Genomic DNA, 20,977 nt, shown 5'->3' with positions numbered 1-20,977 from the left:
GGAGCTTGTGCCTCGGCAATTTCCAGACTCGGCTAGGTCCTTTCTTTCTCCTTCCAACTCCGGGATCCATCGATTTCGCCCTTTGTCGGTGATCCAGTTCTCTTCGCTATAAGCAGAACTCTGCAAGATTTTACCAAAAGACACTGCCTCTGTACCGCAATCTATTCCAACTTTACAGGATGTGCGGATACCGTGGATGAGAAACTTTGGTATTAAAATATGAGGAAGAATTATATGGAAAATCACTGAAGATATAGCAGCAGTTCGGTGGACAAAAATAATTTCAGCATATGGACTTGGCCGACCGTTCGCTAAATGAAGATTCCAGAAATTTTCAGAAGCGCGGACCCTGAGCCAAAAAAGGGCGAAATCAATACCCCTGCTGTCGCTCAAGTCCAGGACTCTCCTCCTTCTCCTCCTCTTCCTCCCGCCTCTCGCAGACTTTTTCTGCGGATAAGCGGACGCGTTGGCGAAGCGTTCGCCGGTTCCTGGGATGAACGGGTGCCGGAGTCGTGCTGCAGAGCTATTATTACCTCAATCTCTATTCTCCGGTCGAAAGGCGCGCCAAGGATCTGTCGGGCGGTTCGCGGAGGAACGGACATCGTGAGGGAAAACTGACGTGACTAGGCGCGCCGCAAGCAGGACTCGCGTCTAGGCCAGGCTGGGTATTGAGATCCAAGGTGAACCGGTGCGAGGATCGGCAGATTCCCGGAACGAATTCATCCGCCCGACCCGCCTGGTCCGACCTACTTCGCAAATTCCTTCGGGTATATAAGGAACTCGGCGGAGGTGAAACTGGTCCGGGTATACATAAGCCTGCGGGAATAGTGTACGTATAACACACGTGTGCAGTATAGAGGCTTTGCAAGACACTTTTTTCTCCCGCCTGATCCGGCGGAGGTCATCGCTTTTTACGATAGCCTCGAGCTGCATGCTGCTGAGCTTGTAGACTCGAGGCATAGAACTACCGGTCTGTGGTTCCGCTCTGGGACCATTTATTGTCGATCTGCATGGTTCCCATCTCAGTGGCGAGACCGAAACCTGATTCCGGTGAACCTATCTCGATACTGCAGATTCAGAATGTTGTCGTCAGTACTAACATCTATAAAAAAAAATGGAACTGTATTTTCAGAACATGTTAATAAATTGCTTAGAGTAGGTAAAAAAAAAAAAACAGTTGGAGCTAGTTAAAACTTGGAAAGTTTGCGAAGCGTGACAATTTAGGCAGGGTTTGTCAACTTTCTTTTGGTTTTTTAATATTAATGCTGAGACAGGAGAGACTGCGAAGCATCGGCGTCCCAGGCCGATTTAGGACAAGTCTGGGGCACATATAGGTTGACGTATGGATGGCTTGGGACTTCTGCCTCGTCCCTCTTCAGCATCCTTTCGCTCTCTCTTATCCACCTCCTTCCCCGATTCACGACCCCCAAGCACGCGGTTCCTTCCCGAGGGAGAGCGAGGCTTATGGTAATGGTGCGTAATACGATCTGATTGCGTTTATGACGAATGGCAGAGCGCGGGTCTAAGGGCGGGTGGCCCGACACAGAGGAGGGCTGAAGGGCGAGGAGCGAAGGGTGCGCGATACGCGGGGACGCGTGTCGGACTTGGGAAGGAGCGCGGCTCTCCGCGCTCTCCATGGTTTATAACGAGACCGCAGTTCAAGTGTGGCGGGACGCCGCTGAAGCGAAACACGTTTTATAATATCGTTGCGGGTGCTCGTATACGTAAAGAAAAATAAAACTAAGAAAAAAAAAAAAAAACGACAAACCACAACATTTTTCTACTTCAATATTTGTTCCGCATATCTGTACTACTTTCAAATGCGTCTGTTTATTATTGAGGTGAACAGAATTTTTGTGTACCAGCTTGATTTCGTCAGAAAAATGTATAAGATTTATGAAAACTAAAATATCCTGTACCGTTTCGACGGTCAAATTACCTGGTTGATGTCATGATTGTCTGACCTATCAAGTTGCCTGGAAGAGATCATGCGCTGAATTCATTATTCACATTTTTAAACTTTCTACGAATCATGTTTCTCTATTCTCTTCCCGGCTCTCTGGACCTTCTTTAAGTTCTGTACTAGTTATGTCACCCTAGGGAGTCCCTAGGGGGTGATCGAGGGGATAGTCGCGTCTGTATCGAGCATCCGCCGTATGTATCGGTGATGCTTATGTGCCTAGTATCGCACGTGAGAGGCACGTGCGCCGAAACGCCGGCGTTGAGAAAGAATAATGGTCCATGGCGATCAGCTGCCAGCGAAATGCCACAAACAGGAGTAGGATTCAAAGTTCAGGAAAAGCGATAATCGCCCGGAAAGACGCCTGGTCGCTCTTGAATCGTCATTCCGACGCGCTCAGCCCTCCGATCTCGACGCTCGATAAGGTGATGATCGATGATTCGTGGGCTTTGCCACGGTTGCCACAGGCCAAGATGCCTAAACTAGTGGAAAAACGGGAAGTAGTCGGACAATCAAGCGACTAGGCGTCTGGCGAGAGCGGAAAGTGGTAATACACGGTACAAGTACGGCAGGTTCGAAGTTCAGTGCGAAAGTAGTAAGCGGCGTTATGGTAAGACGCATCCGTTATCGCGTCGAAAAGTAGAAGGCTACCGTACGAGTAAGACACAGGTAATAACGCGCATTCGAGCGCCTAAAGGCAGGCAATTACAGCAGCACACGTCGCCTTATTTCAGGCAAGACTGTTGCATCCACAATATTCAGGTTGTTGGCTTCCAGGCGCTTTCTTCACTACTTTCTTACGAAACGAATAATGCAAAATTATTCTCGCCATATTTTAAATTTCTGTATAATTTATCTCGTTTTCGATCTATATAACGTATACGCAAGTTCATCACTTCTGATATCTGATTGATTGCGTCTTTTTCAGTCCATATACAAAACGCAGATATTTTCAAACATTCTTTGAAATTCCTTTCATCAACTAGTTACGGATATTCTTCTTTGATTTGTGATTTAGAACACAAATATACACGCAATGTCTCTTTGCTTTGTACGCTCTTGCTCTCGTGCTTGTCGAGATCCCTCACCTCATTTTTATACCCGCAAGGGAATTGATCATTCACAGCAGTGCCTACCCTCGCTTCGTCGCTTCATCAGGCTCCCTTTACGGCCGTACAGTTACAGATACGATACTTATGTCTAAGAATTTGGATTTGAATCTGGGAATATTCATGCCGCAGGGAATACCGATTCTTTTTTTCCACTTCCGTTGAAATAACGCATAATTTTTCATACATCCAGTTGACAACGACAACGTGGCAATTGGTTTTGACAGTATTATTCATACTAAAGTCAGCTCGTTGATGATACTCTGAATTTCTCATTCGTTACTACGACGAAGGACGATGAGTTACTGCACGCGTCGAGCCGCCATGGGAAGCCTTTCAACGAAATTTGCACGAAGAACCAAGTGTCGATGTGCTGAAGTGGGGTGCGGTGCGAAACGAATTTACGTGACTGTAGAGCTCGTAATACCATCTCCATATACCATCTCGGGCTCAACGGTCGCCGCTGTCTGCTCGGTGAAATGAAATCCATAACTACCTCGTAAATTCTGACCCAAATCGCCTCGGAATTATCGCCTCGACGGAAGCAAAAAAAAAAGAAAATTACTTTCATTCTCCGCCACTGTCTGGGGTAGCACCCACATTGCTCCCCATCGATCTGGAGCTGCGATGTAAAATTTAACGCGAATTCATTCTATTTCTATATCCCCCTGTACCTGCCGCATTAGATCTGTTACTTTACTGTTAAGGCTAGTCTCAAGCCACAACTTGCATATCCGATTTCGTTTTTAAGAAACTGGATTTCGAACAGTGCTTGAGGAGAGACCGCCAATTTTCCAAATGTTGCATACTTAACCGATCAGATGAATTTTTAAAACTAAAAATAGTTACAAATACGAAAGGAAGGAAAAGCCGAGTTTAGACTCGATTAAATATTGTCGATTATTCTTCAAACTATGGCAGTATCAGTTATATTTTTACTAGACATGTGAACACATCACATAAGCTTGCGAGACTTCGCCCCGAATTACGAGGAAGTGAACTGGATCAGAAGATAAGGGTTTCTTTAAGGTACTACGAGAGTAGACGAGCGGCGGAATATGAAGCGCTTGTCGAAAAGTGCTTGAAAGCATTTTGCAGTTTTTTTTTGCATAAGTGTGCGTTATACTGTCGAGGTTTATCTATCGGTCGAACTCAATTTGCAAACTCCCAAGTTGAAAAGATACGCCAGTTTTTGCTACGCGCAAAAAAAAAAAGATAACGTTGAGCATTTTAATTTCTACTTTTCTGGGGAGACTATTTAAAGATTAAAAACTATGTTGAACTACAGTTATCACTTGTAAATTTCAGTAATCCAAAAAGTCCCAGCGCACTGATTACTGTTATTACACGTTTATCGCATGGACACAATTTCTTTAGAAACAAATTGCTGCTTTTTTCAATCAATCATTCGTTGATTTAATCAATCCGATTAGTTGATTACGAAGCATTAATTTTACGTCAAGTAGGATGAGAAACATGATTTATTAGCGTATCTAGTGATCTAGGTGATACAGCGACAACAAACTCATACCTGAAAACGGTAAAGCTTCACTGTAATTGAATAATTTAAGATATTTTATTATCATATTAGACGACCTGTGTACATCGCGCAGCCTGTTCGGTAACCACGTATTTTCCTAGCTGTTCTCGATATCGGTTAAATTAATTTTAGACTTTTTTTTACATCATCCCGGCAATTGTAATGAGCGAAAATCTCTTCGTTCCAGTCCGGTTTTTGTCGCGTATTGTCAGGCATCAGGCGAAGTCATTCATATCGAGAAAACACCGGCATGCTCCAGTTAGATGAAAGCTTGGAATTCGGTGGAAAAATGATAGCGACGCCACCTCGCCCGAAGATACAGATATGCACACGCGCTTCTCGTCCAGTGAGCGCTTCGAGAACGGTCAAATTACCGCAATTGATATAATTATACTAGACTCTAAGCACGCACACAATTGTCAAAGTCTTCTCGAGCGTCGTTGAACGCGTTTCACAACTTCGGATTATCGTTGGTTCAATTTCACTCGCTTCTTAGCCTAATCCTTTCACTTCTCCTTGTTCAAAGCCTGTATAAACTCCTCTAGCTTCTCTTGGATCTGTCGCACTCGCTCTGAAAAGAATTTAAAATATACACGGTGAAAATATTACAAAAACATGTATTACAATCACCGCCCAACAGCGAATTAGAAACATACTTAATTCTTCCGCCAGAGTAACACGTCTTCCGGTCAAAAGTTTTTGCTTTATCTCAGCATCTTGGCTATAATCTTCGAGTACGTCTTTGATTTCTTTGTCCAATCTACGCGCTTCTCGGTTCATCACTTGTTGCCTAAGCGCGTTAGCAGTCACCTTAAGCATCTGTTGTATGCGCCAAAACAGCACCACATCGTTGCACTCCACCTATTAATGGCAAAAATACCTTTAAGCATCAACTCAACATGGCCAAGAATCAATTGAAAAAGAAGGTATTGCATTGGTATATGTCAATTGTCACGTATTTGGCACGCACTTCGTTCTCGTGACCCGTATGGTAGAGATAGTATCCCTTTCTACAATCGTAAGCTCTTGCCAAGCTTTGCTGTAGGAAGAATCTTCTATAAACAGGATGCCACGTTTCCCTGATGAACTCATTATCCACCTCAATGCCGTTACGTTGCAAGTTTTTCCTCACTGCTGTCAACTCGTCCTGCGTCAAGGTCGGTGTGTGCTTCTGGAAATAGCAGAAAAATTTGTTTACCAAGTGTGAATTTTAAATATGCAATAATCTCAATCCAAACAGATATCAAAAAATAAACTAAATAGCTCTTGGTCCCAATATCATCAGATATCAGACTTTGCTTTAACTGAAGATTTAAACGATCCGGTTACCTTGTCCGAATAAAGAATCTTATCCAGCTCATTCTTAACGGATGTTCGTTTCTGCTGTTCTTCTGTTTGGCTCTGCCAGTACAACCAGCGTTCTTTTCGTCCAGGGCCGAGCATGTCATTTAAAATATGTTCAGTGCTTTGTAATTTTTCCTTCACTGACGTCTCTAAAAATTTGACTGCTTGGTCCCAATCTCGTTTGTCATTTACACTCCGATCCTCGAGAGTATTCAACTGGATAACGCGTAGCATTTCGGATGCCTGAAAAGTGAAATAAAATATAAGTTTGCTGTGTCTTAAGGTATTTTTTTTTTACTAAACCTACATTTTCGGCACTCTATCACATTCAGTATCGTGAAACGACATATTGAAAAAAAGTTTCACAGTACCTTGTCCTCCCAGGAATGCCTCTGCATCGCCTCAGTGACAACCGTATTCTTCAAATTATCAAATATGTCGTCATGGTCAGGGCTAAGCTTTGCCTGGTTCATGAAGTGGTAGAACTCGTGCTGCAAGCTTTCCCAGCCACATTCAACGCTTCGCGCAGGTAACTGCTGCTCTGCCCATTGTCTGAGCTTTATATCAACAGTCGTGTTGAAAGTCCCTATAATCAGAGAAGTTATTTGGTTATAACATTCACAAATTTTTCAAATCTCTTCACCCCACAGAAGGAGAATTTTTTCGAACCTGGATTCCCGGTCTGGGCTGCGGGCATGTAGATGTTTTCGAAAACGTGCATGCTGACCTTTTCCCAAAGACAAGACATCAGGACTTCTTCCCAATGCCTCGGAGACACTTGAGACAGATTTACTATCTCATCTAAGATTTCACCCCGTGCTTTCTCGAACAGTTCGTCTCTGTCGAGCTCTCGCAATCTGATAACCATGAATGATATCAATAATTTCAATATAGACTCGACTTTGTTCTGAATGCTCTCTATATATTTTCTTTTTCACATTACCTGGGGAAATTGTTCTTCCATTCAGTTTCTAAATTAAATCTAGTGGCTTTGAAGGCATCGGCCTGTTGTTCCACTGTTTCTCTAACCATTTTCCAGAAGCACTCGGCCACTGCCAAGCTTAGATTTCTGGTAGTCACTTGACCAGACATCGCTAAACCGTCTCTGTTAGGTAAATATCAAATTTATTACATAGGTTGAAAACGTTGATACCTTAGAAATCAGATGGTGAGTTAAAGATTTATTTTGATTTCTAGCTTTTTTTTCGTGTACTGATAAACTTACTTAAAGAGCTTGGAGTTTCTGAAAAATCGTTCCTCGTAATCTTTGATGGTCTGTATGGTGTCGTCTTGTCGGCCACGGCCAGTCACAACAGCAAAGTATCCCAACGCCTTCATGGGAAACAGTTTTCCAGCTAAAATCTTTCGGAGTCTATCTGGATTTGTCAAATTTTCTTCCGCCAAATCGACCTGCAACAGTGAATTCGATTATTTCGATTGAAACAAGTAAAGTTTGAACGTTGGGTCACTAATTTCGAGCAACGAGCAATTAATTTTTGCCATACAGAGTTCAGAATAATAGAAGCTTGCCTTTGTGAGAACGAAGATAGTTCTCTTTCCTGTAGGATCCATTTGCGATACGAGATCTGTGACATTGCTTCTCTCTGCATCAACAGCACCATCTTGTATGCAAAGTATAATGGCATTCGGATTGCTCATGTACTGTTGGGTCATTTGGCGAATTGAATCTCGAGTATCTTCCGACATGTCGACCGTGACTGTCTGTTGCAAAGTATAGAATATTTCCGGGTTAATAATTGATTATTTTTCACCTTGAATGGAGAATTAATCCGGAATCCCAAGTGAACTGAGACGGCGTAATTGTCTCGATAAATATTCATGCTATTATTGAGATAAAATGTCATTCTTACGCTAATGATTCCAGGCAAATCAACTAGCACCATGCGCTGAAGACCAGGTCCCTTTACAGTCATTGAAATAACGTCATGACTGACTGTCTTCCCATTTTTCACGCTGTTTTTCATACGCAGTTCCACTTCTTTTCTTAGCTCAGCTAATTCGGACTCTTTGGTCAAGTCAAATTCCCTAGAACTATCTTTGAATTGTGCTATATGGTAAGGACCTTCGCTTAGAGTCACTTTAACCGGCGCTCTTGTCATCATTTCGCCACCACCTCTGTTTGACAAGTAATAAACAACTACTTAAATGAAAGCTGCTTTGGATTAATATACTTTCATGTTTTCACTGAATTTAAATGGCATGCTGTTACTAAATTCGCAACGTTTAAATCAGAAATTGTTAGTTTAGAAGCACCTGGGGAAAATCCGCGCCTGCGCTATCATTTCTAGAACGGATGTTTTTCCTGAACTCTGATCACCGACTACTACAACTCTGGGCAGATGATCGGCAGTTGAGTATGTGCTGTCATAATCACTGAGCTCATCAAGAACATCACTGTACATGTCAATCAGTGACTTCTGAAAGGTATCAACAATGTTAACAAAAGATGAACAAAAACCGAACGGCTCATTTTTTCCTGCCCCGTTCTCTGGTTCCATCAATATTAATTGATTACCTTGATTTTGCGATTGTTGAGCTTTTGATTTCCGCGCAGTAACATTTGTTTGCGTAGCTCTTTGTTTTCCCGCTCGAGCCTCTCTAGTTCACGTTGATACTTGAGCTGTATCTGCATTACCTCTTCCTGCATTGCATCTAGCCTTTGTTGTGACGTTTCTAACATCCCAATAAAAATGAGGATTTGAATTATAACGGAAATGAATATTAGAATGAGTAAAGATGGTATTTCAGATACACAAAGAACACTTACGAGCTTTTCTTCGCTCCTCTTCGATATTTTCGTTGATCAATGGACGAGCAAATGCTACAGAATTTTTCGACAATTCTCCTTTGGCATCTTTTGATAGAACAAATATTTTTTTGAGCATATCGAATAAAGAAATTTTGCGAATACAACAATCATGAAAAATGTTTCAAAGAATATAAGAATTTTCCGTACGTATGCAGTGTGATTCAAAAAAATGTTCCAATCTTCAGGTATACAATCTGGATACTCTGAGAAATTTTTTATAATACATTTATCATATTGAGCATCAATAGATTTGATTGACTCCAGTGTTTTGCAGATTATCATATTTATTTTTAATGACATCATTGCATAGGCATTGGAGTTGCACTATTTTAGGGACAATTTTAAGATTTTGGTTCATACATGGAATATTTCTAAATTACAGAAAAAAGTTGAAGTTTGTGAATTTGGAAAGAAGCCAACTTTTTGGATGCATAGAATAACATTGGCATCTATCAAAAAGTTGAGGAAACTTCTATACTGGTAGGTACCCTAGAATCTGGTAAATTGTTCAAGCGAAAAAGTCTTGACCTGGTTCATAAGATAAAACGACCTCTGGTTTTATAAAAGTTGGTAGAAGAGTACTTTAAATAGTCGCAAGTCTTTGGGGAATCACGGTTGAGCTGAGAAAATATACGATGATGGGTGAAATAACATTCTAAAGTAGTGCGACTCTGCCGTGCTTGAAAACACTATACAAAGAAATAATTCACAGGCAATATTAGATTCACAGAATTGACAATAAGATCTTACGTTGAAAATAAACAATGTACAATAGATAGATAAATTGCCAAGTTTTTACACACCTGAATAAACTTTGTTTGCTACCGCAGCGATTGCTTCGAACACACCTGAATGGAAAAGAGGAAACGATAAATTAATGAGTAATGCAGATTATATCCGAGGCAAGTGGTACGAACGAATTAACAAATCAGTCCTATTTGAAACCAGGAAATGTCTTAATTCGTGACATTTTCAGAGGTTTGAGAACAATGTCTCAATTCTCGAACGAATGCCTGTCACAGCATAATCGATTCGAAAATTTTGAATCCTCGTTAAAATTAGGGTGAACAAATAGTGAACTGCAAGCCAGCTGATTATCTTAATGACGACAAAATTTCTAGTCCTAACAATTTACTTATCTATTGTAAATGAATTATTCTCAAGTACGATATACTCTTGTGCAAACTCGTGATGGTTACAATGCGTTCAAACTTAAAAGAGAAATAGATGTTAATTGGATTGGTAATGGACGATGTAATGGGTGAACGAAAAATAACGAGATTAGTCTACGGACATGCAATGATTGATGAACTGCCCAGCCAGTCGAAGAGCCTTAAGTTTTTAGACTCAATATTTCTTGATGGTACAAGCGATGCTTTGGAATTAAACACGAGGAGAGGAGCCAGGAAGACCTAGGACAAGAAATCCAATGCACGGACTCACTCTTCATTGGATTCTCAGTCGTTGGGGCATCTGGTCGGCTCTCTGCTGCTTTGATAGCGTCGTCCAGCCTTTGGTTAAACCAGTCCTTATATTCCCTGTACTTAGATTCTCCAAGTTCCTTTATACGTGGGTCTATTTTTTTTATATCGGGTTCATATTTAGTCTTGGTTTAGCACCCTTGTCATCATATTTATGTTTAAGAATTTATTATTTTTAACCAAACAGGGCTATTTCTGATCAAGAATTTGAAAACATGACGTCATTGTCAAGATGACGTATCTTTATTCTTTAATTGAACACGAATGTGGAATTTAACTACGGTACTTAAATACGCAGAAAATGTGAGAAATGACTCACCGATTTCTACTTTTTCCGAGATGTTGTCCTTCATTGTTAACAGCGAGCCACGAAAGTCTTGCCACTGTTGTTCAGTTGGCATGAGACTGTCCACCCATGTCATGTCAGGAAGACCTTCCTTCCATTGTTCATATTTCTGTGATACCAGAGTGGAAATATTAGATTTGGCAAATACTTGATCATTAATATCAATTTATAAAATTAATGAAGGGGATGTTTAACATTTGTTATAACTTGATACAAGAAATCATTAAAACATTTGAAAAAATAATGTCACCAGCCGACCCTGTGGTTCATTAATAATTTTCATTGATATGGCTCAGTTCTATATCTATCTGCTTCATCTTGACTTATTACCATAACATAAACAGTTTGTTAGAAATATTTAGAGCATCAATGTGGACTGGAATTAGTTTCTGGTTACCTTTTGTAGAGTAATGCCTCCGCCGACGGCTCCTCCCAGCACCAAGTATCTAAGTTTAAGAGCTCCTCTGAGAACCTTAGTGATAATCATGGCATAGCCACGGTTTGAATAGATCAAATATCGCGGCTGTGGCGCAGCCAACAGTGGCCTGCTTATCCGTGCGATCTTCCCGAACATGAGACTCCGGGAACTTATTGTAGATATGGGATGCCGTGAGGATTTTGCTACGAGGAGGATTCCGTAGCTGTAAATTAGGAACAAGAAATAGTGATTTGTTAGAATTGGAACAGTGAATCAGTCTTTCATTAGAAACGAACAGAATTAATTTGGTACGAAGCATAGAAGGAATTTAAAGATGGGATGGACATTGAAGATTTAAGATGTTCACTGAAATGGGTTAATGAAATCGAACGAATTGACCTTTGGAAGTTTTACAACGACTGATAAAAACGAATTATAACTGAGCGAACCGAGCTGATTCAGTTTAGAACTGAATTTATGATAATTTGAAATCGTGATAGTTCAAAATTGATGACTTAGGGCTTATTCACCGGAATAGTCATTCGCCGATAAATACATTGTACGTTTATACAGAAAATTAGACTGTCTATCGGTGCTTGGGCGTATTTGACATAACCTATTCCAGCCTGGACGAAATTTACGGGCAACTGATCATATGACAGGATTAGTGACGAACAACCGTCGGAGTGAAGGAAACAAAAAAGAGAAATGCGCTTAAATGTTAAATTCCTAAATTCTTGGCAATTCTGCTGTTCTTACCCAAATTTTCCGCATAATATCTGCTTCATGTTAACTGACTTTTTGAACTTGGAATAATTACTTCCTATTGATCACTGGAGTAAAGATATACTTTCACGCCGACATACATTGAGTATCAAATCACTGTTGTAAAACACTGTTATAAAACTCGTGACACTCCGAATCATTATTTTGTCATAATTGCTGATATCTGCAAAAGGACGTTGGTTACGCGGTCGAACTTTTTAAGATTTGCCCGAATTTATGCTGGCCTTGAAGGCTATTCGGCCTTCTGCTTGAACCCGAATTAAGTCCAGAACAACGTCCTATAGGAGATTTTTGGAAGCTCAAGAGTGCGCAACTTCATTCGCCTATCTTGAATTTGACGTTCTGAAGTATGATGACGACTAGAGTACTCTTGGATATTCGTATTACTCATATTTATTTACAAATAATAGCAAAAGTATATGTGTTCAGAAATTTTTGGGCAGTCGGGAAATTCATCTGTGTTTTTTTTTTACTTTCTTTTACTACAAAATCGCATGACAGTCGTACTAATTTGCGAATATAAAATAAATACCCTCGAGTACTCTAGAGAAATTTAGACTAGGGAACTTAACAGTTACAAGTTGCCAGTAGGATTTAGCTCTAACTTCGGCCATTAGGAGATTTAAATCAAAGAAGAAAAACTGTTGTGAAGAAAGACTTGTAGGACTGTAGCATCCAAGGACGCATATTTTAAATTCAGTGTTTATTTAACTTCTACGGAGGCCACGAAGGGAATACGACCGCAATTAGGCATTTGATTTTCTCACCTGTATGAAGTAGAGTAACACGCAGAAATTAAAAGTTTTCTATTTCATTCAGGTAATTATATCTTCCATAAGCATTCGTCAAAAAACCGTTGACAAATCGACCTCTTAGTCAACGGTACTTTCAGTTTTCGTTAAACTGTCAAATAACTCGTTGAAGTTACAACGTTTTGGATGTCATTTTTGTGTCACAGTTCATCCAACACTCCAAAAAATTTATTATTCACCCAACACTTGTCTAAAATTCGACAGACCTTTACATAAAAGTAAATACACAATTCGTTGACTTTCTTCCAACTATTTCCAATATGTGACATTAGAAAGAAAAACTTAAAAAAAATACGACAGTGAATCATAATATGATTGGTACTTTCAAGTAAGAATCAAAGCAAGCATGGGGAACTTTGCGAGTAAACTGTTGGGTCGCTACGCAGAGGAAGTAACCGAGTCAAAGGCCAAGTCTACATGTTCAGAGGAAACTGCCCCCTGTACTCCAGCAACTGTAAAAAAAACAGTACCAATGGATCCGAGATCAGCTTCCGCTGGTATTCCTCGCACTCCAATTGAAGTATGATATAATATATGAGAAATGATCTTGTAACTAATGTGGCGGAGACATATAATCAACTACTCTTTGCCACATTTAGTGATGTAATAGACGCCGTCATAAGGTTTTGTCCACATGATTATACATACATTTGATACCTTTTTTTGAGAAATGAGACGAAAAATTTGTTAAAAGTGCCAGAATATGTATCTAATTCTAGTGATTTTTACATTCAAGATCATTTACACACCACCGACTACACAAAGACGCCCGATTAGTGCCATACCACCGTACTTGCAAAAAAAACAATATCTAGAAACTGACTTTGATGATATTGCCACACATGCTCCTCGGAAAGGCTCTCCCACAATGCCACCAGCTACTGGCATTCTGTCTATCCCCGATTTGGTAATACAACCAAAAATTACAAATGTTCAGTACCGAATTAGAATTTTTCATCCTATGTATTACTAATTTAAAATATCACTATTTTAGAATGGCTCGCCAAATGTCAATAAGATGAATCGACCAACTATAAACGTCGTTGCTGAAAGCCCGTTAGCTGCGAGGCAATCACGGGATACTGATACACTTCTCGACGAATTACGCTACAGAATTTTTGGACTCGATCCTAGGTCACCTGCCGCAGACTTCAGCAGAACTCCGATACTTTCACCTAAATCTATACGACGTCTGAAGGCACGATCATTTGAAAATCTTAACAGGCGTGATAGTTACTTAGAAATGAATATCCCAAGCCAGACGAGACTATCTTACTGTGAAACTACCGCGGAGGATCGCATAGTAGAAGTTCTTGCATTGCCAGACATTGCGTTGAACCAATGCACAGCTTCGAGCTTGCATTTGTCAATAAAAAATTTGGATATTTGTGATTCCGGCAGCACCAGTTCAGACACAAGTATAGAAACTATTTATGGAGATTGCGATGAAGTCACAGTTATACCCAACCCGAATGTTAAATTGGGACAAGGCGTACATACATTGCCTGTGGCATCCAGTTCAAGCTCTAGTATCGAGGTGATCGACGATTATCAGGATGTCTCTTGCCCAGCTCAGGCTGAAACAGAGGATTACCTACATAGTCCAGCAGAAAACGTTAATCGCGTTTTATCTATCGCCACAAAAGCCCATGAAAAACAAAAGTTAGTTACTGAAGTTGAGAGAAGAGTTTCTGTTTGGATGGACTCTATATCCTCTGAGGTTTTGGAGACCCAAAACTGCAATGTACCCGACAATCTAACACCAGTACAAACTGATGTAAATTCACTACCGAATGAAGAGGTACTGATAGAATTTGATGACAATGAGATAATGAAACCCAAGATAACTCAAGCTACAAATGTACTCAATGAAACCGAAAAACCTAAAGTGACGAGGCTGGAGATGGCAGGTCGAAAAAATAACAATCTCGAAATAGATAGCAAGGTCTTCTTTCAGGAAAAGATATTCACTCCCGACGGGAAGAACATTAACCAAGCACCAAAGGTACTAAACTAAACTTCAAATTATTCATGATTCTAAAATTGAATTCTGCTTTTAGGTACGCACGCCTCTTGGTAATCGATCGAACAATCATGTTAAGGTGAAAAACATGGCCATGAAATCCCCACAGCAACTACTTCGAGGGAAAGTCATGTCTACTAAACTACATCAGGAAAACACGCCGCCGCGTTCAATAAAATCAAAACTTAACAGTACTCAGTGGGATCCCGATTCTACTTTCCTTATTTAAAGAAAAAATAGACTTAAAAACCATTACAAAACTTTGTGTGTGTAGTTCATTGTTTTAGATTTTATTATTGTATTTTAATTATAAGGATGGTAATAACTTCAATGAATTTGACAATAAGTCCTATAAACTGTGTATTTATTAAATTGAAATAAACTATTTTTATACCCTTCGAACTTATTGTGCAAATCGATAAATATTTGTGCGTCACAATAGTGCCTAATTTTTTTTCATCGCTTTTCTGATCTGGAACTTTGCCGAACTTATAGAAGACTGGAGATCTGGACTAGGTTGCAGCAGGCTACTTGTACTGCAACAGTTTTAAAAAAACATAATAAATTAATCCTATGATCCACAACGTTGTTTATATTCGTTAGTAGTAGGTAAAAAGAATTCACTTACTTCGGATTTTTCAAGACAATCCGTTTTTTACTTTTCTGCTCTTCAGGCAATAGTTTAATTTTAATGCTACTTTCAACCTTCTTGATATTGATAAACACTGTTTTATCTTCAATACTGTTTTGTGATGGGGTTGTTATCTTCGCCATATTCCGTGTGTCTATTATATACGGTCTTGTAAGCTTAACAAATCTTCTCTCCTTGATATTTTGGCCTTTGTAGTTTTTATGCTTTACAGTAGCTGATCTACTGGAAATATTTCCCGAGCTTCTTGTACTAGTAGCAATCAGAACAGCATCGTTTGGCTGATATGGCGCAAATAGCTGTCCGTGGTCAGGCAGTGATTTACTACTGTGTGGCAATGGGCAGTTTTGCGGTATGCTTGGTTCTGCGACTGGTCGCGGATCAATTGACCGAGGAATCCCATCGTATATTGATGTTAGAGATTCTCCAGGATATATTTGACTAAGGCGATCTTCGGTCAGAGGCAGCGCAGGTGTTTTCTTCTTTCGATGGTACTGATTCCTGTGGAAAAATTAATGTTTGATGTAATTTATAGTCAATGCATAAAATATGGCAGACTTGCATGCTATGCGCAAGTTTTTTTTCCCAATCACTGTTTTTATTAACAATAATAATTACGGTAATAGAGAGATTGTCTAAAAGTATTCTTGCTCTACTACTTCTCTAAATTATTTGCCATACTTAGGGGTGAATGAGTCTGTTTCTGGGTTTGCTAGATCTTCCTGATTTCTCTTTATCCGGATAGCGATGTCTCTTCGTCGTTGAAGTAGTTTGGCTCTTGTTTCAGAGATACTTTCTAATTCTGGCGCATAGAATACATGCAGCAGCCCTCCGTAGAAGTTCTTACCATCTATGAATCGCTTGGCTATTCTGCATGACAAAGAAATCAAAAGAATAAATAAACGTAAGATCCATCATAAGAGAATAAGAACAAGTTCAAAGTGTAACTTTGATCAAATCAATTCTCAAAATAGATTTGGATAAACATTGAAAAACCTGGCACTTTGAATCCGTCCATAATGCACATGATACGCCTCGGTGAATTCTTCTGTGGGATACTCTGGGACAAGTGAGACTTTTTTTACATCTCCGTACGGAGATGCAAGCCTCCTTATCTCCTCACTGAGCTGTAGCTTAGGCACACCACATATCATCAGATGCTGAGATTCGTTGTTTACAGTATATACCTGTTTACACAGAGCTAGGGTGTCAAGGAAATTTTGCGACATAATTTTTTTAAAAATAAAATGTGATCATCTAAATATCAAGTAACTATATGGTCAACAGATAAGCAATAGACTTGTATAATAATTGAGGCACATCGAGGCGATGAACGAAACAATCCCTGATTTCAATTCTTCGCAAGCTATTGCAGATTACATACGAAAAATGGCATTGAATAATCAGGTAATACTCTGGAGCAATATTAATCTTTTCATAGTTCGATTAGATCGTCTCGAACCAAGGAGCGTCAAAATTTCTTAACATAATGTCGAGACATAGCTTGTATAAATTCGAAATAAAACTAAAGTATTATTCGGTGTATGATTAAACTGAACCTAACCTAACCTATCGGATGTAAATCAAACGACAACTGGTCGTAAACCGATTTTTATATTGTTTAGGATACATCTTCGTTTTGCTACCTTCACAGCCGTTAATTTTCTTCCTTGCCTGTACGTAGGTCTCGTTACGCACAATTCTTGTTGCTCGTGATGGGCGAGCTTCACTATCGCTCGGTTTGCCGCCATTTTTGTTTATTATTTTGATAGAGCGGCCTCAGCGTTCCTGACTACTGACACTGATACTGGCTTCTGATTATGATAGGATAGTGATGGCATTGTATATAAATTTCTAAGGATTGCGGCCTTATGGACTTTCGGGCGTTGGTAAGAGGTCCTGGAGGGTGGGGAAAAAATTGCAGTATTCTGTTGTACCGACTCGATTTTACATTAAGATCCCGCAGGACAAATCGGTAGGTGCTGGTAAGCAGAATTACCCCCAAACCTACTTAGACGCGGCAAACCATTTAAACGTTAACCCAGAGCTAGCCGTCTAGATATCTTCAGTCAACGGTGGTGGGCCTTGAAATCGCAGGAAGAGGACAGTCAGACATGGTCAGGCAATTGCGAAACAGTTGAGACGTCGGTGGCGCGAAAGTCTAGTATTGGTAAACAAACTGGTAAAGGAAACATGGTACGTAGGCGACTTTTTTAAAAATTCTTCAGACCGCAACATTTACGCAATATGAATTAACCCGAATTTGATTGCCTGTAACGATGTATCCGCGTACCGTTATTCTTACAACATGTCAATCCGTAATTTTATTCCTAAGGAAACTGACAAAGGCAGGCAGGAGGATGAGATCGCGTCACTCGCTGAGATCTACGAAGCAGAGGAGTTTTTTCGCATCAAAAAAGAGGATTCTGGTAGTGCAATAGAGTGCAGGCTAAGCGGGCTCTTCAGTCTGCCAGAGAAACTACTGAAAGTTAAATACTTGAATCTTAATGTGCAGGGCAAGTGTCCGTCGTTGCCCTACTTGAAATTTTTTGTACGATACCTGCCACCTGCAAATTTGTTTGTTACTTTCCCCCCCAATTATCCCTCGGAAAATCCGCCAAGTTTTAAACTCTCTGTCTCTTGGCTACCCGTCTGGGAAACTTCACGCGTTTGTCAGAAGCTCGATGAGCTGTGGTTAGCGAATAAGGGAAATGAAATTCTCTTTATATGGATGAATTTTTTGAAGTTTGAGCTCCTCAGCTTTTTGGATATTAGATATTATCTTGACGTATCTTTGATATTTACAGCTTTTGAGGAGCCTAAACAGTACTTGAATTCTGATTTGATTAGACTATCTGATCCCAGAGCGTTTAATGATCACATTTTTATGAACCCTAAAGCGTATCTGATAAAGTATGACGTTTGTCGTCATCGCATTCACTTTCACAGCAGTTTTTACACATGCAAAATTTGCTTCAGTGAAATTTCCGGTCGACATTGTTCAGAAATAACGAAATGCGGTCATATTTATTGTAAAGATTGCATGAGGCAATATATCAGCTTAAGAATAAGTGAGGGAAAAGTTAACAGCATCTGTTGTCCTGAACACAAATGCAACACAGAAGTAATGCCTGATCTAGTTAAGGAACTTGTCTCTCCTGAGATTTACGAGAGATACGAACGCCTGCTCCTAAAAGTAACCCTGGACTCGATGAGCGACATCATTTACTGCCCACGTTCAAGCTGTCAGTATCCAGTCACTAGAGATGGAGAGGACACTCTGGCCACTTGTGCAAATTGTTTTTATAATTTTTGCGCTTTTTGCCGTAAGGTACAGTTTATAACAAAATTGAATACGACAGGTTTGATTACACTTTGATAAATGATTGGTTCAATAAGTATCTTATTATTTTGTTTACACTTGATGTGCAATTCCTTTCTCCTAATGGCAATATTTTATCACTAGGATAATTATTAATTGCAGGTGTATCACGGTGTTGCTCCTTGCGCAATGAATTCTCAGGAACAACAGAAACTCATCGTCGAGTATCAGACTGCCAATCATGCAGAGAAAAAGCTGCTGGAAAAAAAATATGGACGCAGACAGCTACAAATTGTTGTAGAAAACCATCTCACTAATTCCTACTTGAAGGTAATTTTTATTGTACTTTACTCTTGATCAAACTGCCAACCAAAATTGATTTTGGCAGTCCTCTACAATCTCTTTCCTTTGTATAACAAAGTAACGAATTATACATGTAATTACAGGAAAATACTAAACCATGCCCAAATTGTTTGGCGCGAATCACTAAGACTGAGGGATGTAATAAGATGACTTGTGGTCATTGTCAAGCCCATTTCTGCTGGCTTTGCGGAAAGCATTTAAGCGGACCAGATCCTTACGAACACTTTCACGATGCGGTAGGCGGTACTTGTTTCCTACGGTTGTTTGAAGGTGTGGAGATACCACAAATTATATTTGAGAATGACTTTGAGTAAGAGGAGTAATTAGAAGAATTTCCTGTTTAATAATTTCCCCAAATTGCTGAAGAGTCCGAGATAAGCTGTAAAGAGCATTCATCGGAAGCTTTTGGATGAATTATACTAATATCAGAAAATTATCAGGTCAAGAGAATATGTGTCTTTTAGTTATTTCTTTGTTTGTTTTTTTTTTTTAATTTTTTGTTCATCATAGGCTTACAGAAAATAATTGCTCAATTTTTATTCAATAATTTGGAAATTAAGAATTGTATTGTGTGTTGTATTATACATCTCAGAGTTTTCTCCAGAAATTTCTGGGATCTGATTATCATTGAGGGTAGAACCCGAATCCAAATAAATTTAATAGTTTAATAATTACAGCCCAATCAAAGGTTTAGCTATATATGCTTTGCCGAAAGCATAATGAATTCTGTAATGTACTCTAGAACTAAATTTTTCTACTATTAATATATTAGTTATCGTGCGTAGTGCGTAATGACAATAACTTTGTTTCATAATTGTCACACATTTCAGGGATTTTGTAGTATATGTTGTATTTTATATTTTTATACATTGCCTAATAATAAGCGAGCATATTTCAGGGATCTCATATTTGTACCTAAAATTTGTACTTTGTACTTTTATGTGTCGTCTAAGAATAAATGAGTTGGGTTAAAAAAATGTTTCATTGTCAAAGTCTCTAGAGCAATCGTTAAATGATGGTTTTTAAAGACGGCTAGCCTTGTATGGACTTCAACGTATCATTAAGAGGCGCTGAAGGGCGGCGGAAAAAATTCAAAGTACCAGAAGTTAGTACGATAACTGCAGAAGATTGAAATCGGTATTGTGCCAATACTACAGATCACGTTTTGATCCATTCCTAATCAATTTTTGCTCTCTTCGCTTCGATATTTTCCGCTTTCGATTCATGGCGGTTTTGTTTGATTGTATGAATTTTCGACTCGATTAGAATCATGTTCAAGGACACGTTCAAGGTTCGTCCAAGGTAAAGAGATGCACGTTTGCACTGGGATCCTTCATTATTCATGTATGGTAAATTAAAATTTCATTTGACACCGGTGAGACATATAATATGATAAGCCGACGTGACTGGTGATCAGAAATTGGTTCTCCTTGCAATTCAGAATGCAACGCCAAGGGGGTGCATTAAATGTTTCCTAGTAGCAGTTGAACCAAATTTAGGCAAAAATCATGCAATGATTTCATCGTGAGATCACATTAGTAAATTCGTAGAATTCATGCCATTTCTTTATTTTTGCATCAAATGAAAATACTTGGAGTTTTTTCGTTCAGAATAATGTATGAAATGGGGCTGTTGAGCACTTTTTTGTATTTGATTAAATTACAGTTTCATTCCACTCCTGGGGAGAAAAGTTGTCACCGATTTTCCGTGGGTGGTATTTTTTATCGTGATAACTAACATGCCGCCGTACGAATCATCGCGAAAGTAGTCAAATATTAAATTTATTCGGTGATTCCAAAAGAGATGTTACATTTAATCAGTCATCCCAGAACGAATTTACTCCCGATTTCAAGTCAAAGCTGAGCTGATTCTTACAGTAAAGCGCAAGTGATAATCGCATGAGTGGAAAATTATTTGTTATCTTTGACTTTTCATTTCTTAAATTATTCAATTGTACCTTACGCTAGATAGTTCCGTCATGCCTCCTATAATAT

General features: G+C 39.4%; 4 protein-coding genes across 9 annotated transcripts; 2 read left to right on the top strand and 2 right to left on the bottom strand.

Annotated features, from left to right (window-relative positions):
- Window positions 1–4,532: 4,532 nt before the first annotated feature.
- On the bottom strand, window positions 4,533–12,073 carry LOC124302419 (dynamin-like 120 kDa protein, mitochondrial). 2 transcript variants are annotated; one of them, XM_046758605.1, is made up of 18 exons: window positions 11,788–12,073; window positions 11,008–11,251; window positions 10,584–10,719; window positions 10,227–10,358; window positions 9,587–9,631; window positions 8,742–8,828; window positions 8,490–8,647; window positions 8,228–8,391; window positions 7,825–8,089; window positions 7,484–7,675; window positions 7,179–7,363; window positions 6,897–7,058; window positions 6,623–6,810; window positions 6,325–6,539; window positions 5,939–6,196; window positions 5,580–5,780; window positions 5,266–5,470; window positions 4,533–5,180 (listed from the first exon to the last, which is right to left on the bottom strand). In XM_046758605.1, the coding sequence occupies exons 1-18, from the start codon at window positions 11,814–11,816 to the stop codon at window positions 5,116–5,118; spliced, it is 2,931 nt and encodes a 976-aa protein (XP_046614561.1). In that variant the 5' UTR covers window positions 11,817–12,073; the 3' UTR covers window positions 4,533–5,115. The 2 variants fall into 2 exon arrangements, with proteins under 2 accessions (XP_046614561.1, XP_046614562.1); XM_046758606.1 differs by lacking the exon at window positions 9,587–9,631.
- Window positions 12,074–12,439: 366 nt separating this feature from the next.
- On the top strand, window positions 12,440–15,004 carry LOC124302019 (uncharacterized). 4 transcript variants are annotated; one of them, XM_046757762.1, is made up of 6 exons: window positions 12,440–12,633; window positions 12,773–12,844; window positions 12,956–13,146; window positions 13,363–13,533; window positions 13,621–14,631; window positions 14,687–15,004. In XM_046757762.1, exons 3-6 carry the CDS (start codon window positions 12,973–12,975, stop codon window positions 14,876–14,878), a joined length of 1,548 nt encoding a protein of 515 aa, XP_046613718.1. In that variant the 5' UTR covers window positions 12,440–12,633; window positions 12,773–12,844; window positions 12,956–12,972; the 3' UTR covers window positions 14,879–15,004. The 4 variants fall into 4 exon arrangements, with proteins under 4 accessions (XP_046613718.1, XP_046613717.1, XP_046613719.1 ...); XM_046757761.1 differs by having other exon boundaries at window positions 12,773–12,848; window positions 12,959–13,146; XM_046757763.1 differs by lacking the exon at window positions 12,773–12,844 and having other exon boundaries at window positions 12,960–13,146.
- A 39-nt stretch (window positions 15,005–15,043) lies between these two features.
- On the bottom strand, window positions 15,044–17,182 carry LOC124302020 (RNA-binding protein 48). Of its 2 annotated transcripts, none has more exons than XM_046757764.1 (5): window positions 16,945–17,182; window positions 16,295–16,485; window positions 15,980–16,168; window positions 15,278–15,799; window positions 15,044–15,185 (listed from the first exon to the last, which is right to left on the bottom strand). In XM_046757764.1, exons 1-5 carry the CDS (start codon window positions 17,047–17,049, stop codon window positions 15,095–15,097), a joined length of 1,098 nt encoding a protein of 365 aa, XP_046613720.1. In that variant the 5' UTR covers window positions 17,050–17,182; the 3' UTR covers window positions 15,044–15,094. The 2 variants fall into 2 exon arrangements, with proteins under 2 accessions (XP_046613720.1, XP_046613721.1); XM_046757765.1 differs by having other exon boundaries at window positions 16,929–17,107.
- A 157-nt stretch (window positions 17,183–17,339) lies between these two features.
- On the top strand, window positions 17,340–19,945 carry LOC124302021 (E3 ubiquitin-protein ligase RNF14-like). Its single transcript, XM_046757766.1, has 4 exons — window positions 17,340–17,494; window positions 17,634–18,629; window positions 18,783–18,950; window positions 19,067–19,945. Exons 1-4 carry the CDS (start codon window positions 17,492–17,494, stop codon window positions 19,295–19,297), a joined length of 1,398 nt encoding a protein of 465 aa, XP_046613722.1. The 5' UTR covers window positions 17,340–17,491; the 3' UTR covers window positions 19,298–19,945.
- The last annotated feature ends 1,032 nt before the right edge of the window (window positions 19,946–20,977 follow it).

Source organism: Neodiprion virginianus, chromosome 4 (assembly GCF_021901495.1).
Source record: "Neodiprion virginianus isolate iyNeoVirg1 chromosome 4, iyNeoVirg1.1, whole genome shotgun sequence".
NCBI classification, from domain to species: Eukaryota; Metazoa; Arthropoda; class Insecta; order Hymenoptera; family Diprionidae; genus Neodiprion; species Neodiprion virginianus.
The sequence above is the reverse complement of the archived record's forward strand: the minus strand, read 5'-3'. Positions and strand labels throughout refer to the sequence as shown.

Excerpts from the sequence above, each read along its gene's own strand:
- LOC124302019 (XM_046757763.1), top strand. The coding sequence starts at position 12,973 with ATGGGGAACTTTGCGAGTAAACTGTTGGGTCGCTACGCAGAGGAAGTA. Across the intron at positions 13,147-13,362 it reads TTCCTCGCACTCCAATTGAA|ATCATTTACACACCACCGAC; the intron begins GTATGATATAAT and ends TTTACATTCAAG. Across the intron at positions 14,632-14,686 it reads ACATTAACCAAGCACCAAAG|GTACGCACGCCTCTTGGTAA; the intron begins GTACTAAACTAA and ends TTCTGCTTTTAG.
- LOC124302020 (XM_046757764.1), bottom strand. The coding sequence starts at position 17,049 with ATGGCGGCAAACCGAGCGATAGTGAAGCTCGCCCATCACGAGCAACAA. Across the intron at positions 16,169-16,294 it reads GGACGGATTCAAAGTGCCAG|AATAGCCAAGCGATTCATAG; the intron begins GTTTTTCAATGT and ends TTTGTCATGCAG. Across the intron at positions 15,186-15,277 it reads ATTGTCTTGAAAAATCCGAA|TACAAGTAGCCTGCTGCAAC; the intron begins GTAAGTGAATTC and ends AAACTGTTGCAG.
- LOC124302021 (XM_046757766.1), top strand. Across the intron at positions 18,630-18,782 it reads TTTGCGCTTTTTGCCGTAAG|GTGTATCACGGTGTTGCTCC; the intron begins GTACAGTTTATA and ends TATTAATTGCAG. Across the intron at positions 18,951-19,066 it reads TCACTAATTCCTACTTGAAG|GAAAATACTAAACCATGCCC; the intron begins GTAATTTTTATT and ends ATGTAATTACAG.
- LOC124302419 (XM_046758605.1), bottom strand. The coding sequence starts at position 11,816 with ATGAAGCAGATATTATGCGGAAAATTTGG. Across the intron at positions 10,720-11,007 it reads GAGGCATTACTCTACAAAAG|AAATATGAACAATGGAAGGA; the intron begins GTAACCAGAAAC and ends CTGGTATCACAG. Across the intron at positions 7,059-7,178 it reads AGAAACTCCAAGCTCTTTAA|AGACGGTTTAGCGATGTCTG; the intron begins GTAAGTTTATCA and ends TTTACCTAACAG.